The sequence below is a fragment of the Centropristis striata genome, chromosome 5 (assembly GCF_030273125.1).
Source record: "Centropristis striata isolate RG_2023a ecotype Rhode Island chromosome 5, C.striata_1.0, whole genome shotgun sequence".
NCBI lineage: Eukaryota > Metazoa > Chordata > Actinopteri > Perciformes > Serranidae > Centropristis > Centropristis striata.
Genome location: NC_081521.1, coordinates 6,778,464 through 6,797,942, shown reverse-complemented (window position 1 = coordinate 6,797,942; position 19,479 = coordinate 6,778,464). Strand labels below are relative to the sequence as shown.

The window sequence follows — 19,479 nt, the reverse complement described above, 5'->3', positions numbered from 1 at the left end:
TAGTGGCAATTTTCTACCCATACACAGTATAGTTGTGACATCACAACGTTACAAAAGTCCTGACAGTTCATTTAAAGGAACAGTTTCTGAATATGGGCTGCTTGCATCTCCATAGATTGAGTGTTTTGACACTTTCCCAGAATTTATATCGCATCTAGACCTGCTTTATAATAAAAAAAGACATGGAAATTTCACTTTATACAAAATGGGACCTTTAACATTTAATTTATGCAGTAAAAGATGAAAATGCAAGGGTGGTGTTGTTCATATAAATGATGTCCACTTCCACCTGTTTGAGCTTTTTCATAGATAAATAAAAAAAGGAAACAGAAAAGGATTGCGCTTACTCAGTCAAACTTCTCCCCCACTTCCTCTACTATGTTTGAATGAACTCATTGTTCATTCAATTTTTTTTCCCCCAAATTTGCTCTGCTCTGTCAGATGAAAACTGCTCTTGTGCTTCCCTTTTTCATGCTAGTCATAAGACAGAGCTGTGTGCCCTCAAGCAACGATTGATAAATGATTACATTTGGCCGTAAATATGAGTGATTTAACTGCTTTCAGGGCTATAATTTCAGCCAAATTTGAAATTAATTAGTCACCAGTGATCATTTTTAATCATGATCCCTAAACATGGAAAGGTTAAACAGTGCTCATGGTTACAACAAAAGCAAATCTTTGGCTTTGTTGTGAGGCTAAATATTATTGGTTCTCAGTGGGGCGGTATCCATGGCTCAGCCTGGTATATACTGTACAGGTTGTGTGTTTTTTTTCCCAGTGAAACCACCACACCAGCCCGATGTGTCTTATGATAGCACTGCAGGGTGTGTGAACGGGCATAACTTTCTCCATGTGCGCAAGACATGCGCCTTACCTTTTATTTTTTTCACTCTCTCTGAAACCTCTCCAAAAGCAAAATAGACACACATGATGAAGAAGGATTATTGTTATTTGGAGAGACTTGAAACAGGGTTCCAAAGTATTTGGCCCACTCAGGGTCAGCGGGTTTAAGATTTTTCGCTGTGGCTTAAGTGGGTGATGGGGTGGAAGAAGTCTTGGCCATAACGTTATTTTTCTCTCTTTATTTACATAGGATGGGATGAGAAGTAGTGCAAAAACATTGCAGTTCTCATCTGCCTATAGCTCTCATATTACTTAAGGTTGGGTTTTCACACTCTGGAGTCCACGAAAGCACAGGAACATGATTTTTTTTCATGACGTAAAAAACGAAATAGCTTCTCTCTAAAGTTTTGGCTTTTCCAGAAGTTTCTGTGTCCAATTTAGTGCATCAACTCTTTTTCAGCAAAGGTGAAAATCACCACCACCAAGTGTAACTTCATTTTACTTTTTTTGCAGAGATTTTTCAGATTTGCAGTGTGCGTTTCAACATATTTAACGCAAACTTTTGTGTTTCCTGTTTTTTTTTTGTTTTGTTATTTTGGGCTATTTTTGTGTGTTTTTTTGTATTTTTTTGTGTATTTTTATCTGTGTTTTTTGTCATTTTTTGTGTGTGTGTTCTGTGTGTTTTAGTGTGGTTGTTTTTTTGTGTATTTTTATCTGTGGTTTTTGTGGTTTTTATGTGTTTTAGTGTTTTTTGTATTTTTTTTTGTAATTTTATCTGTGTTTTCTGTGGTTTTTATGTGCGTTTGTTCTGTGTTTTTTTTATGTGTTTCAGTGTGTTTTTTGTGTATTTTTATCTGTGTTTTTTGTGTTTTTATGTGTGTGTTCTGTGTGTTTTTATGTGTTTTAGTGTGTTTTTTGTATTTTTTGGTGTGTATTTTTATCTGTGGTTTTTGTGGTTTTTATGTGTTCTGTGTGTTTTTATGTGTTTAATGTGTTTTTGTGTATTTGTGTGTTTCAAAATGTTGATTCAGTAAGTCAAAATGGCAACATAATAATCAGGTGGGGTTGTGCTGAAAAAGATGATACCAACATCGCATGGTGATCATTATCTAATAAGTTGCATATACAGGCAGAATGAAAAAGAGTCAAAAAACAACAAAATAGCCCCAAACTCCAAAGGGTTGAAAAGGAAATAAATCAATTTAATAAACAGACTTTAGGTATTTTTGTAAGTTATCCTGTACTTATCAGCCTGGGAGGTTGGAGCAAACAATAGCAGCCTTGTGTTCTTGTGTTTGTTCTCTTTCCTGTGGCTGTTGTTGAAAACAACAGGAATGAGCCGGTAACTCTCAAAACTTTGTGTGGAGTGTGTAATATATGTGTTTGCACTGCAAAAAGTCAGCTCTTAAAAACAAGAAAAAAAAGTACAAAAATTAGGTGTATTTTGCTTAAATAGCAACAGCAAAATTATCTGCCAATGGAACAAGAATATTTGTCTTGTCAAGACTTTCCAAAACAAGTGAAAATATATAATCTTAACGAACCCACAAATACCTTAGAATTAGTGTATTCTAACTAATAACAAGTGCATTTTTCTTGATTCTAATGAAATACACGTGACCTATTTTCTCAATATTTTGAAAAATATTCTTGAATTAATAATCAGTAAATGCTAGAGCCATCATCTTGACATAATGATATGCATAGGCATTATATTTATTGAAACCTGCAAAGTCAGACTAAAAACTACAATGTAAAAAAAGATAAACAATAGCTACTCAGTAAAATTGAGGCAACAGATTGCGCGCAATATTATTAATTAAATATAACTACGTTACAAGGTGAGTTAATAACAACTTAACAGGAAGTGCCTGTCAATTAAAAACTTATTCTATTATCTTGGATTCAGTCAATTCAGTCAATTCTCTTGATTTAGAATTACATACACATAAAGATTATATTTAATGTGATCAAAATAACTAGATTCTATCTCAAACATTTTTATATTAAAATTACTTAAACAACTGCCTCAAAAACAAGGACGCATTTATATTTAATACATTTTATCAAATATATTAAGTAAAATGAAATGACTACAGAATAATTTATTAGTGTAGTGAACCTTTCTTGATACAGCTACAAATATTTTTATCTGTATGTAGAATATTTTTCTTAAAATTCTTGAAATAAGGCAAAAATCGTGGAATCTTTATATGAAACAAGTGAAACAGGCTAAAATAAAAACTGCTGACTAAGAAGAACTATCTTATCAGACAAAAAATAAGCATATATCCCCTTGATTTTACTTAGATTTCAGTTTTTGTAGTGTGTGTGTGAGTGCTCATTTGTGCAAGATGAATTGTGTGTTTTTCCCACACACACACTGGGGGTTGTTAAGGGTTCAAGAGAGGTGAACACTTAAAAGGGTCATAAACTCACAAAACTAAAGCCATCATTGCCTTTTCCCTGCCCATATCCTTGAATATCACTCATCTGTCTGAAAAACCTGTCAAGTCTCATTCCTCAATCTCTAATTCTCCTCCTGAACTCACACGGTTCACACTGAAATAATCTCTCTCTCTATTCCATCCAACCGACTCCCCCGCCCCTTCCTCCTTCATCACTCCATCATAATAGAGGAATTTAATTCATGAGGCCAAGCAGTGTAGTTCTCCAGCCGTAACTTGGCTCCTTTTCTAAGCCGATTCTGCAGTAGCGATTGGTGCCAGTGTCACCACCCTCTGAAACACCCTGACACGGTGCACGGCCGCCCTTCACAATGAGACCATGCACAAGGAATCACAATAAGTTCTTACTTTTCCACAGCATCAATGACTGGTGCCAACTGGTCTTTCCTGGCCCGTCTGGGTAAAAAGCCTTCGACTGAAAAGCCCTTTGGAGTGTCAGTCAAAAACAACAAAACCCTAAACACCCTGCCACTTACTTCCACTCTCCAAAGACAAGGGAGCTCCAACAGTTAATGGTAAATGGTTGTTTTTTTCAATGCAAAAGTGAGAGAAAAAAGTTTCAAAATTGAAAACAGAGATACTTGATAAGTAGATACTAAATCAGACATAACTACTACCATCTCAGTGCCATAAATACTTGGTAAATCCCCCAGTCAGTAAGAAAGTACAGTTTAGTCAAACATCCAAAAAGATAATGAGCCCCACATAAAGTTGAAGTTAAAACACACGATAAAGCATGGGTCTCAAACTCACGGCCCGCGGGCCAATTGTGGCCCTTGTGACGATATTTTGTGGCCCTCACCTTGATATGAAAGTTTAATGTGAGTTTTATATGAATGGCATTTTACCGTGTTGTGTGTGGAAGGTCCCTTTAATTATTTATTTTTTTGTAATTTTGCGTCTTTTCTTTTAAATTTTGTCTTTTTTTAAATAATTTTTGTGTCTTTTTTAAAATAATTTTGTGTCTTTTTTGGTAATTTTGTGTCTTTTTTTTTAATAATTTTGACTTTTTTTAAATAATTTTGTGTCTTTTTTGGTAATTTTGTGTCTTTTTGGTCATTTTGTGTCTTTTTTTGGTCATTTTGTGTCTTTTTGAATTTTTTTTGTGGATTTTTATCTGTGGTTTTTATGTGTGTGTTTTTGTTTTTTGTATTTTTTTGTGGATTTTAAACAAAAACCCAAACACCCCGCCACTTACTTCCACTCTCCAAAGACAAGGGAGCTCAAACATTTAATGGTAAATGGTTGTTTTTTAATGCAAAAGTGAGAGGAAAAAGTTTCAAAATTGAAAACAGAAATACTTGATACTTGATACTTGTGTCTTTTTGGTCATTTTGTGCCTTTTATGAGTCATTTTGTGTCTTTTTTTAAATACTTCTGTGTCTTTTTTTGGTCGTTTTGGTCGTCATTAATCATTTTACGGTCTTTTACTGTCGTGGCTTAGCAGTTTTTCACCATAAAATCTACAGAGATTTTTTTTTTTACAGTGCATGTCCTTATTAATGTGTATAAAGTAAACAAGTGAATAATATAAAAACTCAACCCCTCTCACTTTGACTCCTTTCTGGTGCCAGCTTAAAGTGGCCACTTGAGGAATTGCAGATTTTGGAGCTTCCTTTCTGACTTCACTGTTCAGCCCGGCAGGCTGCTGCTTGATAGTCCATGTTGCCTTCACCACTGGTAGTCAAAGCTTCTGGAAAATGGGTATAAACTAAAGTATTTGGAAATGACTGCCAGTGCCACTCCCAGGGCCACACAGTAACTGTGACTAAAATAAATCAAGCAAACAAACAAAAACAAAAAGAAAAAAAAGAAAAAAAAAAACCCTGATGAAACAAATACCACCAGCAAGCTACTTGTAGCAACAGGAATTCAGAAAATGCTTTTTTGGCAGTCTCTTCAAAACAGTGTCCATGATTTAAGCCATGTCAAGCTAGCTTTATTTGTACAGCCCTTAATCAACGCTGCAGTCTCAAAGGGCTTCATAACAGCCACATTATGAAACAGTAAATAAAATAACTTAGCCTCAATGAGAACAAAGAGAAACAAAGAAGAAAGCCTGATTAAGGACATTGTTCATACTATAGGACCCCCTCAGAGGACCACCACGCATACACTATAACAACATCTGCTTTATTGCTAACTCCAGCAACATCAACAATGAGCATGAAACATAGGTTTCGTCAGTTTATTGCTGGTTTAATTTTTAGCCACTACATACTATTATTATTAAGGCTCAGGATGGGCTTTGATCTTTGTGACATGAGACAATCACAATGGTATGAGTCGAGAACTAAAAACAGGTTGTTGGACGGAGAAATAAGACATTTCCACCATGGGTTTTTGTGCTCCGAGCATAAAAAGTGTTTAGTTTTAAGACTTTGTGCTCCTTTGAGAACTTTCACAAGAGTGAATTTGTTACTTCCACATGCAGGCGCGCAGGGAGCCCGGTGGATACGTGTCCATAGAGCGCTGCAGTCCTGCTTCTCTGCCTGTGTGGTGAGTTTATGATTTATAAACACCACTGACAGAGAAGAAGAAAGAAGAAAAGAAGCGCGTTTGGCAGGAGCTGCAGGCCAAGAGGGACAGTTTACCGTGCTGTGATCTAGGACCGCGATGAAGGCTTTTATCACTGTGGTGGAATTGGCACCACTGCTTGTAATCCATTTTTCTCGTTTTTGACCTTCACCGCCGACGCAGCAATCCCAGAACACACACATAGAAACATTCACAAGCATTGTTTAACAGGAAATACAGCAGCCTGATGTCAGTGACATTTATGACTTCCATACTTTCTGAGCATTCACAAGAAAAATTGGATGCTGAGAGTATTTATTTTCGGCACCACAAGTCAGGGCACACTACATTATATATTATTATTATTATTATTATATAGGGACGGCTGGTTTGTCTACGGAGAAATAAGTGACGGATCACTTGACCTCAGTCAAACTTCCGGGTCACGTAAACCCGACCAATTAGATATTACAATCAAATTCAGTCCTGTTGCCCGTTTTTCCATTTCGGATTTTTGATCTGAGCCTAAGATTGAAATATGAAAAAACAAGCATTTTTTTTGTTTTATAATAGACAACAAATAACAAAATAACCTGTCAATTTTTCATTATTTGATTTGGATTACCAATTGAAAATGGAAAGAACGAATGATACACAGATTACATATATACATTAGATTACATGAGCATTCACAAGAAAAATTGGATGCTGAGAGTATTTATTTTCTGCACCACAAGTCATCGTCTCAGCAGACTCCTCATTTAGAAAGCTGGAAATGAGTGCAGTGACTGCCACACTTCATCGCCTATCTGTTATTCAACCTAAATGGACAGGCCAGTAAACTTCAAATTAAAAAGGGCCAAATCGTGGCTGAGTTTAAGTTTCTAATTTCCTGTGAGCGGAGCACGGCAGACATGTAGTGAAGTAGGGCTCATCTGGGCTGCAGTCTCAAGCTGAGTGGATGCCAAGAACCCCTGGCCTGCATACCTTGGGGAGCAGAGACAGGAGAAAGGAGAAGCATCAAACATGCCGCCCTGCAGTTCAAACACTGCACAAGGCTGAAGCTCCTCCGCCCGCCTCCGGGATAGAATCAGGAGCAGTGATGTGATCCTTTTTGTGTACGAGTTTCCCTCCTTAGACACTAAGAAGCTTAACTTCAGGCAGTTTACATTAAACTGAAATAAGGAGCACAAATGGAAGGATAATAGACACACGGAGCAATGAAGCTGTCTACTTGCTGGCTGTGACAATCCAATGTCTTCATGTGACAATACACTGCAAAAAACATGAAGCTTACCAAGTATTTTCCTTCTTATATCTAGCAATAGTATCTTAATTATATTCAGTGGTGTAGTCTAGTTTTTTGCAGTGGGTATACTGTCTATACTCGTTCTCACCCGTCCCAGAACAACACATCTTACAACAACAACCATGTTGGAGCAACACCTCATAAGCACCGTCACAACCTTGTGTCTGATGCTGCATCCTAACATGTTGACAACATACCCAGTCTGTCAGCATGCTTTCAAGATGTATACTGGAGGCTAGGCATTAGTGAATGTCATTCAGATTCAGATGTTTTTTAGTACAAAAACAACGAGATTGGACATGTCAGTTAGGAAAGCTGGCTCTGTGATTGGTTGGACACACAACCGTTCATAGTTCTGTGATTTCCCCGATGTTCATGAACGCGACATACAATTAGGGGCTGAGAAGCCTGTCAGGTCCCCAGGTCCCTGGGCGGGACCTGGGGAGCTAAAAGTTGGTCAGTTCATGACAATGAATTTGGTTAGCTTGTTTTGGTGTTGTCTATGACCCAAAGTAGCCTGATTCTTCACAAATAAAGCACTGTGAAACCAGCTGATGGTAGGCTAGTGAATGTACTGAGGAACGGTACAATATATTTAAATTTACCAACAATCACCTGCTATGCTAATTTCACTTGCCGGTTGGCATTAAGGTAGCGTAAAATTATAAACATGTAGCAGAAAACGGACTCACCCTGCCTGGAAAAAGCAACTTAATATACTCATGTACAAACAGAAAGTAAATAGCTTATTCATGTGGGAAAAGAAAACATTAATGTCAGGACTTTTATATGCAATGAACATGAATGCAAAATGTCGTACTAGTAGGCTAGATATGTCAAACAAACAGTGGCTTGGTTTGAGACCGAAAAACAATGTCAGGACAAAAACATTGCAGTAGTTTTCCTCATGGAGATTTTAGTTTTTGAGTTTTTGAATAGCCTTTTTTTAATTAAAAGACTGGTTTATTCCTTTAAAAAATGGCTTTTTAACTCACTATGAGTTAGCTGTTACTGGAGAAAAATGTCAATATGTTAAAAACAATGAATATAGTGTGTTTGTACCTATAATGAATTTTAAATTTGTAATGAATCTGCCACAGGAACATGTGAAAATTCACTTTTTCAGTTGTTATTTTGACAAGATATAAGACAAATACACTTGGTGAGAGTTTCACTGTTTGCGGTAAAACTGTAGAAATACTCTGTTGCAAGTAAAAGTCCTGCATTTAAATGTAACTTAAGTAATATTACAAAAGTATGAACAACAAAATAAACTTAAAGGAGGATTTATTAGATTGTGAGTCTGAGAAAGTGGAAAAAACAAACTGTATCTCTGAATAATATCCCTTAACCTTTAAATGACACATTCTGGCTGTTCTGTGGAAAAGTATTTTGATAATTAATGTCATATTTTTCACAGTTTTTATTGAAAACATCTGATTTAGTGTGTGTGCATGTGTGTTTAGAATGTTCCCTGTAGAACTGAAGAACTCATAAAGAATTCTAGAACTCTTATCATATTTTAGAATCAACAACATCTGTGGACTCTCTTCATTAGACGGACAGTGGCTGAACTGACAACACCTCTAGTGTTATATAATATTAGTATATATTATTATCAGAACAACTGCGGTTAAACAAGTAAGTATTCTTCCTTTCTTTCTCTTTCTTTAGCTCACATTAACACCTGTTTCTTCTCTTTTTTTCAGCTTAGTTAGACAGTAATCAACGAAGAAAAATGGCAGAAAGTAGTTTCAAGTTATCATTTTCTTCTTCTGCCCGTGATGCAAACGAGCTGCCCACTGACTTCAAGTTCATGAAGCTTCTGGGAGCGGGCAGTTTTGGAAAAGTGGTGAGGTGTTTGAAGAAAGACACCAATCAGACCGTGGCTGTTAAGATCCCCATGTTTCTGGAAAAAGACAGCACTGAGGTGAGACACTCAATACAGAAATATAGACAGAAATATAAGTAGTAGTAATTAGTCTTGTCAGGAAGTGCTATTACATATTATATCAATAGTTTTTTGAGGTGTAAACCCTTTGGTTACTCACTGATTCAGCCAAACATCTGGAAAAAAAGGTTTATTTATTATTCATATCAAATTCATATCAAATTAATTTACTGATACGTCTCATTGTATTTAAGTGGTTGAATGTAACGTGTTGTATTGTATCTGTTATATTTTTCTGTCATATATATATTATGATTTTATATCATATTCCAACTTTATCTACTTTTAAGCATTTTATTGTCATTATTAATGCATCTTGTTTTGTAGTTTTATCTAATTTTTTATTTAGTTCTATTTTACTCAGTTTTACTCTTCTTATAGCTCTGAAATGTTTTTTTTATTTTAATTCTTTTTTATCATTTTTATTGATTGTTGTACACTGGTCTGTAGTTTTTAAAAAGCTTTTGTGTTTTTCTGTTTTTTATGGTTGACACTTGCTCTGTCTTATTTACTTCTGAATGAAAGGTGTTAATAAAGTTTGATAGTTTGATTTACTTACAAACATTTACATTTTTAAAAATCAGTGGTAATTTTGAAGGACTTGTACTTCAAATCGTTTCACTTCATATCATTTATATGTTATTTATTTACATGCATCATTGTATTTCAGTGGTCAAATTTAATTTATTTTGTTTTATCTGCTGTGTTTTTCTGTCATTTTATATTTTTCATCACTCATCTATTTTACGATCCAACTGTATCTACTTTTTTGTGTTTTATTACATTATTATTGATTCATGTTTTCTATTGTTTGTCTAACTCTTTAATTTAGATTCAATTTTTACACAGTTTTACTTTTCTTAAAGCCCTTAAATGTTTTTAAAATTTTTATTGACTGGTGTCAATCTGGTGTCAAGCCTTTGCGTTTTTCTGTGGTTTTAATGGTCCACACTTGTTCTGTCAGTACATTACTAAAATGTAATTATTTTTCTGTCAATGGGCAACTTGACTTTTGACTTGTTTTGTCTAATAAAGTTTAATTGTTTGGTTTACTCGAACACTTACTATTTAAAGATCATTGGTGGACATATATTTAGTGTAATTTTGAAGTACTTATAGTTGCTACACTCCAAATCCAAAAGAAAAATTCCTTATTTCTCTACATTTATCTGATAGCAAGTTACTTTTCATGTTCAGATTACTGCAAAAGTTAATGTATTATTATGCATTAAACTACCCAGCAGTATATTAAGTAATTAAAATGAGCTGCAACCAGGGTGGGAATTGCCCCGCACTTTGGCCTTGATGCCCTGTGAAGAAATGTTCAATTTACGGCCAAGGTGACCTTTGCGCCCCTGTCAAAGTTCCAGTAACACAACGTTGATGCGCAGCACAAGCTAGCGGGACAAGCTGTTTTGATATGTTGTAGCTGAAGTATGTGGTAGTATTTGACAGGACTTAACATTTACGTTTTTATATAAAGTACTATTGATATGTAATTACCATTGTATTTGCCTATTTAAGGTCTACTCGGTAATGTTACATTTTTGCTTTATGAAAACTAGCCATAGCTAGCTAGTTGGGATAGCGCTAATGTCTTCCCTAGCTCAGGGACAAGGGCTCGACATTTAGCTGATGTAGATTTCACCTCAGCAGGTTCCTTTTTTATGGCAGGAGGAGGCATTTCTCTTTCCTTACTCTAAGATGAACTCAGGCAGGAAATTAATTTTGCCATCTTTTCAAAATAGATGCATTTGCCATCTTTTCAAAACAGGTTCATTTGTCATTTTCCAAAAAGGTTCTTTCTAATATATTTAATATATTGTGCACTGCACTGTGTCAGGAGAACGTGTATCACCGATACTTGTGTGTTTAGGTCACAGTGGTGGCTGTTGTCTTTCTGTAGCAGTACTTGTCTGTACCTTCTCACTTCTATGGCCAGGATTGCACACTGTTTCAGCCTCTCTCCCTCATACTCACAGTCTTAATGCATTGTTTTACAATATTATATGTTTTTCAATGTTTTTGAATTAAAACAAGTGTTTTAATTCATAATTAATGTTTCTTGGTGAATGAGAATGTTAAGGTATAAATCTGAAAGGTAAAACCAGCGTAATTTAACCAAACGGCCTTTGTGCCCTTAAAAAAAAATGTGAACGGGAATGCCAAATGGCCTTGCCCCTAAAATGACGAAATTCCAAGGCTGGCTGCAACATTAGTGATGCCTGACAAATAATGCATCACTAATATTAATCTCATAACACAACATGTTATTCTGCATGATGAGTTCTTTATTTTGATGCTGATATTTTGTGTTTTCTTCATGTACTTTTACCTGCATCAGTATTTTTACACTGTTGTAAAGCTGCTTTTACTTAAATATTAGATGTGGGTACTTCTTTTATAACTGCTGAAAATAAAGTTGTTTTATGTGGAACTTCAGAAACACTCTGGGAATGAGTTAAGCATGATTTGTGTATCCGCCCACAAAACAACCTTACTGAACGCTTCAACCTCCCAGCTTTACCTTTCAATCAAAGAGTTTTCACTGATGTTCATACATGCAGTGGTGGAAGAAATATTCAGATGTTTTACTTGAGGAAAATACCATATAAGCTAAAAAAAACAAAACAACGAATGAGTGTTTTGTTATTTTAAAACTTATAAATATAAATAAAATCTGTCAAGGCAACAAGCTTAAAGTTGCTTGTTCAGATATCTTGAAATAAAATGTTTTATAAGTTATTTTTTTCTAGAAATTAGATATGTATATTTGTGAATTTTTTGCAGTTATAGTAATATGAGACTTTAGATATAACCTGCATAAATAAACTTAAAACACAGAAAATAAGAGTACTCATCATGGAGAACGACTCATTTTAGAATAATATAAATTAAATTGTGTAATTATAATTATTGATGATGGAGGCTAATTTCAATTACTTTACCATCTCATGGGTAAAGTTATCAAATTAACAAAAAACTGAATAAAAATGATCCAATTATGCATTTGCATGAAAAATGACTGAAACTGTCAAATGATAACTTGACTTTGACGTGCAAAAGTCTTAATTTGTAACTTGAGACCAAAGCTCTCAGATAAATGTAGTGAAGTCAGGGTTATTTATCATTTCCCAGAACAGAAATCCTCACCTCTCTCTGTGTGTGTCTGCAGGTTTCCACAATGGAAAAGTTAATGTGCCTGAAACTGGACCAGTCCAACATCATCCAGTTCTTAGGCTGGTTTGATACCAGTGTTGGGAAGGCCATGGTGTTCGAGTCTCTCGACATCAGCTTGGAGGACTTCATCCGAAAGGGAAAATGTCTCCCCATGCAGCTGTGTGATGTCAGTTTTATTATCCAGCAGGTAAGAACAGACACAAACTCTGAAATACACAGAGATAATGTAATGTTTCTCAAAATAGCCGCTGCATAAGAATAACAGTGCATGAAAAATGAATTTATTTATTTTGATTATGACTATTTATTTATTATTGTTTTAACTATTTGGTTGTTTTAATTCTTTGTTATGTATTTGTAGACATTTTGTGTTATTTCTGAAAAAATATTTCTGTCTTATATTTCTAATTTTCATTCATTCATTAACCTTATCTGCTTATCCGCACTCCGGTTGCGGAGGGCTGGAGCCGATCCCAGCTGACATTGGGGGAGAGGCGGGTTACACCCTGGACCGGTCCCCGGACTATCGCAGGGCTTATATAATATAGATAAATAAATATAATTTATGATAAGAACACTTTAAACCGTCGTACTTCCTCTGACACGCATCCTTTTTGTCCTCACAGCTCGCCACGGCGTTTGACGCTCTAAAGGGCATCGGGCTGATTCACACTGACTTGAAACTCGACAACATAATGATGGTGGATCACACGAAACGACCTTTCAGGGTCAAACTCATCGACTTCGGCCTGACCATGCACCGGTCAAAGACCAAGCAGGGGTGGACCATGCAGGTGGTTCCTTACAGGTAAGACTGAGTTATCATCAGAAGAGAGCGAGCTGTCAGTCTGCACACCGTCTGCACTTCCTGCTCAGTTAGTTTGGATCCTTGAAATGTGGCCGCGTCCTTCATTGTGCTGTTCTTTCACATTCAGGGCTCTAGAAATAATGTTGGGCCTCCCGTTCTCTGAGGCCATCGACATGTGGTCGCTGGGTTGCGTGATGGCCGTTCTGCTTTACGGCAAGGAGCTCTTCTCAGCAGACACCGAGTATGAAGCAGTAAGTCATCCATTGGAGCTGGACTCCACTCCCTGTCCCTGTTCTCCTGAACAGACTATTCATTCACAGCTTTAAGTTTTCTTTCAGTGTCACAGCAGGATTTAGTTTGATGTTTAGTCATGTAAAGAACATTTAGAGCAAAAGATAAAAGTTATTGCATGTGGTGCTGATGTGATGTTTTCTGTCCAGCTGCATGAAATCACTGCTCTCCTGGGTGTACCACCGGACCATCTACTTGAAAAGGGACGTAAGACTGGGAAATATTTCACCAAGTCTGAGTGCAACACCTGGAGACTGAAGGTACCACAATAAAGTCATTTCATCTCTCCTTAGCATGTCGACACGTCTCAAGATTTATCAATCTTTTTAGAGGAATATTCATGCTGATTATCTTCTTTCAGACCCATCAGGAGTATTGGGGGGGACACGCAAACTCTCATCCACAGTACCAGCCAAAGGTGCACTTCAGTCTGGACGACCTCAGGAGGGTGAGTGTGAAGCAGCTGCTGCTTTTTATTGTTTTTTTTTTCATAAATCATTTGGATGACTTAACTGAGAGTTTGTTTCTTGAACCAGGCGCATCTGACGAGTATTGACGAGTGCGAGGACCTGCGGACAGGATGGGCCGTCGACCTACTAGAGGCCATGCTGAGCCTGGACGAGGCCAAGAGGATCACTCCCAGTGAAATACTGACTCATCCGTTTATCACCAGCGGAATATACAGCCACCTGTAAGTGTCTGTGTGTCTGTGTGTGTTCGACACAATTTAGTGACTGATTGAGTTATGGTGCATTGGGGTGAGATAGTGCAAGCAAAAACATTGTTTTTTCAGGCACTGTTTCTTTATGGTCACATATATATATATATATATAAGTTAAAAAATGACTCTATTCACCTGTAGTGTCATTAAATTGTTTCCTGTTCCCAACCCAGAATCAAGAAGAAGAGGAAGACACAGAGAACCACACAGGATCAAACAGAGGTTCCAGCAGGTGTGATCCTGGTCCGTCCTGCAGCAGCTGAAAACAGGCAGCTGCAGGACGGACCAGGTGGGATACTCCCAAAGGAGGACCTTCCAGCAGGTGGTATTCTTAAGGAGAACATTCCAGCAGGTGGTATTCTTAAGGAGAACATTCCAGTAGGTGTGATCCTGGTCCGTCCTGCAGCAGCTGAAAACAGGCTGCCGCAGGACGGACCAGGTGGGATACTACTTGAGGAGAACATCAGGTAAGATTATCTTCTCTCAGAAAAAAAGGTGTTTCTTTAAAGAGGTCACGACAGCAACAGGGACAATACCCTAACTCCGTGTTTGTTTGTGAGTAAGTGAGGAGCCTCCTGCTGACCTATTAATCCACCCTGACTGGTGGATATAGTGATATATTACTATCTTCCAAGTCACTGGACTCCTTTGACATAAGCAGTAATTTTAGCAGACAGAACACAGGAGTCGTTGTTTGTGGGTTTGGCTGTGGATAATGATTTATATCATCCACAAACCTACATCAGGTCACGTGGGTGTAAGTTTCCATGAAAATGACAAGAATAATACACTAATTGTGTGTGTGTCTCTTTCTCTTTCTGTGTGTGTGTTTGTTTAGATTGCACAAGACTTACTGTGTGACAGTGACTGACACGGGGACTACAGACATGACAGCCAGGACAACATCTCCCACAGACATTCCACCAGGTGTGATCCTGGTTCGGCCCGCTGCAGCCGAGAACACGCTGCAGCTGGATGACGAGGAGAGAGCAGACAGGTAAGACACTCAACCTGCCTGCAGACAGAAGTTTATATGATGTCTAACAGAAGATGTGAACATTTGCCTTTCTGTGGACATCATGTTAGGTCCGATCACAGTCACACAATACCATAAAGTAATTGACTGAGCTCTATCTGGTGATGTAAAATTGCTGTTTTTGTCAATGGAGTCTGGTGTGTTTGAAGAAAGCATAGATAACAGCTTCAGTTCCCTACAGAAAGAGCTGTCTGACCGCGAGGTAAAAAGGAGAAAATATTTTGAATACAGCTAACATTTAAACTAATATTGTTATTTTTAGCTGTCTAAAATCTGTTTATCTGCAGCCCTGTCTCCGGAAAAACATATCACTTTCTTCAAAGCAACCAGACTCCTTTGACAAAAGCTGTAATTTTGGCAGACAGAACACAGGAGTTGTTGTTTGTGGGTTTGGCTGTGGATAATGATTTATATGTAGCTAACACCATCATCCACAAACCTACATCAGGTCACGTGGGTGTAAGTTCCCATGAAAATGACAAGAATAATACACTAACTGCGTGTGTGTCTCTCTCTCTCTTTCTGTGTGTGTGTGCTTGTTTAGATTGCCAGTTGGGCTGCACAAGACTTTCTCTGTGAAAGTGACAGACACGGGGACTACAGACATGACGGCCATGACAACATCTCCCACAGACATTCCACCAGGTGTGATCCTGGTTTCGCCCGCTGCAGCCGAGAACACGCTGCAGCTGGATGACGAGGAGAGAGCAGACAGGTAAGACACTCAACCTGCCTGCAGACAGAAGTTTATATGATGTCTAACAGAAGATGTGAACACTTTTTCTGTGTTATTTCACAAATATCCAACAACAGAAGTGATCAATGTGGCTGCATGAGTTCTTGCAGAGCAGAAACATGTCTAGGTAGCAAAACTAATCACAGAACAGAATGCCTTGCTGTGGACATCATGTTAGGTCCGATCTCATAGTCACACAATACCATAAAGAAATTAACTGAGCTCTATCCAGTGATGTAAAATTGCTGTTTTTGTCAATGGAGTCTGGTGTGTTTGAAGACACAGTGGTGTGTTTGAAGTGTTCCCGTCAGAAAGAGCTGTCTGACCGCGAGGTAAAAAGGAGAAAATATTATGAATACAGCTAACATTAAAACTAATATTGATATTTTTTAGGTGGCTAAAATCTGTTTATCTGCAGCCCTGTCCCCAGAAAAACATATCACTTTCTTCAAAGCAACCAGACTCCTTTGACAAAAGCTGTAATTTTGGCAGACAGAACACAGGAGTTGTTGTTTGTGGGTTTGGCTGTGGATAATGATTTATATGTAGCTAACACCATCAGCCACGAACCTACATCAGGTCACATGGGGGGAGATGTCATGATAATGACAGGAATAATACAATAACTGTGTGTGTGTGTCTCTCTCTTTCTGTGTGTTTGTGTGTTTAGATTGCCGGTTGGACTTTACACAACCTACTCTGTGAAAGTGCCGGACAGAGACACAATGGACAGAGTTACGACAGACAGAGACAAAACGGACAGGACACATGGTGAGGAACATAAACGGTCACTTTTTCTTGAGTCTTCTGTTCATTTAAAGGACGTTTGAGGTGTTAACACTTTGATTTTTACAGACGGTGCCAGGACCCAGAAGAAGTCAGAGCAGAAGAAGAAGAAGAAGAACTGCATCCGTCGACTCTTCTCCTGGATGAAGAAGACCTTCTGCCCCTGCTGCACCGCCACCATCCACCCGTATGACCAGGACAACTAAGACAGAGAGGGACACAAGTGAAGCTCTGTGGAGGTTTTTAACTAAAAACCTCCACAGAGCTTCAGCAGGGCAGCACTATGGGCACGGCAGGAGGTGCTGACCCTCCTCCTCCTGTCTGTGGAGAATCTTTTCTCTCCCAATGACTACATGGGTTTTCTCCGGGTACTCCGGTTTCCTCCCACACTCCCAATACATTTTACACTCCACTATGCCAAAAAAAAAAACTGCAAAATTGCAAAAACTTTAAGACAGACACGACGGACAGAGACACGACGGACAGAGACACGACGGACAGAGACATGATGGACAGGACACATGGTGAGAAACATAAACAGTCACTTCTTCTTGTGTGTTTTGTTCATTTGAAGGACATTTGAGGTGTTTAACACTTTCATTTACAGACAGCGCCAGCACCTAGAAGAAGTCGGAGCAGAAGAAGAAGAAGAACTGCATCCGTCGACTCCTCCTGGATGAAGAAGACCTTCGGCTCCTGCTACACCATCCACCCGTATGACCAAGATGACCAAGATGACTAAGACGACGAGGGACACAAGTGAAGCTCTGAGGTTTTTAACTTAAAACCTCCACTAAGTTTTTTCGTTAAAAACCTCCACAGAGCTTCAACAGGGCAGCACTATGGGCACGGAAGGAGGTGCTCACCCTCCTCCTCCTGTCTGTGGAGAATCTTTTCTCTCCCGGTGACTGCGTGGGTTTACTCCGGGTACTCCGGTTTCCTCCCACACTCCTAATAAATTTTACACTCTGAACCCCACCATGCCTAAACAATTGCAAAAACTCCACCATTTATCATAGAAAGAAACTGCAAAAACAGACATTATTATAGAGCTGAACTTTAAAATAGTCCTCATAGGTTACAAAAGGTTCCGTTAGAGAAAGTATGGTCACATGACAAATATGAATCCTGCCATCCCTCCGGTGGGATTGAAACGTACGTTTTTCTTTAAGAGGTACCCAAATATCCAGTGTTTATTATAGGAAGAAAATGTAAAAACAGGTATTATTGTCAGAATTTGAACTTTCCGACTGTCCTTGAACAGATCATAGGTTACTTAAGTTTGTGTTAGAGAAAATAACTTAAACTTAAAATTGTGATATTTCAGTTAAAATTACTTAATTTTTCCTGTCTCTTTTAATTTAATATGAATCCCACCTCATAACCAGTAGGATTGAAATGTACGTTTTTCTTTAAGAGGTACCCAAATATACATTGTTTATCGTAGGAAGACAGAGGCGGGAAAATGGAATAGTTCAATATGTAGAAAATGTGGAGCAAACATTTTTTTACTCAGACATTTGTGGCACTTGGAAAATGGTTAGTATGTATATTTTACATTGTAGTCACATGCAAGGTCACATTGAGTAAAATGTAAAATGAGAAAAACAACGCGTCTTAAAGTGGCTCGTTGGGGTTCAGACAGTGGTGTAGTGGTCCCTGATAAAGTGGGTATACTCTCAATTTTCACCTTTATTTTTTTAAAGTAGTCCAGAGAAAAAGCCGCTTTAGAAAGAGTAACATGTGAGACCCTGTTTAGTTTATCCAAAAATCCGTCATTTCTACTTGCTCACTATTATAAAATGATCATGACTTGATTAGGAGCAGTTTTAGTTACTACTGGTTACACAAGCAGCCTGAATGAATGTAAAATGTATTTATCATGAGGCAAACATGGTGTTTCAGTTATTTTTTGAACATTTATTTAAATAAAATACTTGTAATCAATGCATCCCTGTTCACATTTCATCTTAAATAAAACACACAAATCATTCTCTTCCACACATCAAAACCAATCAAATGAACTCAAAAGTGTCAAAAAATTGAAATACATTTTTTGGTTTTCAATAGCTGAACACTATTTTAACATACTTCGATAGATAAATATATACATATCATTACAAATATTGAATGTCATCATTTTTTAGTTAATGCTTTGTTTTGAATATGTTCATTTAAATCATTCAACAAAATATTTAGTTAACAATGAACAAAAAATATATGCATTTACAACACATCAACAGTGATGAACTATCTCAACCCAGCACACACTACTGTGATCACAATAGTCATCAGCAAGACATGGGTCACCCTCTTTACATCAACAATCTGCATCATCAAGTGGAATTATTTTCACCAAGTAAAGCTGAAGCAATTCAGGAGATTAGTGAGTGAAATACTTGGGAGAGTTTATTTCACAAAAGACAACAAATTTAACAAAAAATGTACAAAATGTTATATAACAGTGGCATTGTAAAAAAAAACAGATACAGACAAAATAAATAGAACAGAAATAACATCACACAGAAATTAATCTATTGTTACAAGCTAAATCAACATTGAAATGAGGCTTAATCTGTCAAAATCACCTTTTGTTACAGTGTGAGGGTTCACTTTTCAATAAACTGGAGATGCAATTTACTGCCTGTGTATGTTCTGACCTGGTGGCGGTAGACTGGGTCCTGGTCTATGCTCACACTGACTGGCCTGGCTAGCTCCAGGTTCAGGTTGGGAGCTGCCAGCGCTGCTGGTTTCAGGACAGGATTGTTATCTGTCCCTATACAAAATAAGACAGCCTGGTAAGACTTCAATATCGTTTTAGGCTGAATCTTAA

General features: G+C 37.5%; 2 protein-coding genes across 2 annotated transcripts; both read left to right on the top strand.

Annotated features, from left to right (window-relative positions):
* Window positions 1–8,497: 8,497 nt before the first annotated feature.
* LOC131971106 (uncharacterized) lies at window positions 8,498–12,524 on the top strand. The gene is made up of 2 exons (XM_059332406.1): window positions 8,498–9,067; window positions 12,264–12,524. The coding sequence occupies exons 1-2, from the start codon at window positions 8,876–8,878 to the stop codon at window positions 12,522–12,524; spliced, it is 453 nt and encodes a 150-aa protein (XP_059188389.1). The 5' UTR covers window positions 8,498–8,875.
* Window positions 12,483–17,620, top strand: LOC131971105 (homeodomain-interacting protein kinase 2-like). The gene is made up of 11 exons (XM_059332405.1): window positions 12,483–13,076; window positions 13,204–13,327; window positions 13,517–13,627; window positions 13,729–13,815; window positions 13,904–14,058; window positions 14,262–14,555; window positions 14,927–15,085; window positions 15,669–15,839; window positions 16,531–16,631; window positions 16,716–17,170; window positions 17,254–17,620. The coding sequence occupies exons 1-10, from the start codon at window positions 12,964–12,966 to the stop codon at window positions 16,850–16,852; spliced, it is 1,452 nt and encodes a 483-aa protein (XP_059188388.1). The 5' UTR covers window positions 12,483–12,963; the 3' UTR covers window positions 16,853–17,170; window positions 17,254–17,620.
* The last annotated feature ends 1,859 nt before the right edge of the window (window positions 17,621–19,479 follow it).

What these genes read in the sequence shown, in the direction of transcription:
- LOC131971106 (XM_059332406.1), top strand. Translation starts at nt 8,876, where the DNA reads ATGGCAGAAAGTAGTTTCAAGTTATCATTTTCTTCTTCTGCCCGTGAT. An exon ending in TGGAAAAAGACAGCACTGAG is followed by an intron (nt 9,068 to 12,263) that starts GTGAGACACTCA and finishes GTGTGTCTGCAG; the next exon opens with GTTTCCACAATGGAAAAGTT.
- LOC131971105 (XM_059332405.1), top strand. Translation starts at nt 12,964, where the DNA reads ATGATGGTGGATCACACGAAACGACCTTTCAGGGTCAAACTCATCGAC. An exon ending in ATGCAGGTGGTTCCTTACAG is followed by an intron (nt 13,077 to 13,203) that starts GTAAGACTGAGT and finishes TTTCACATTCAG; the next exon opens with GGCTCTAGAAATAATGTTGG. An exon ending in GACGAGGAGAGAGCAGACAG is followed by an intron (nt 15,086 to 15,668) that starts GTAAGACACTCA and finishes GTGCTTGTTTAG; the next exon opens with ATTGCCAGTTGGGCTGCACA.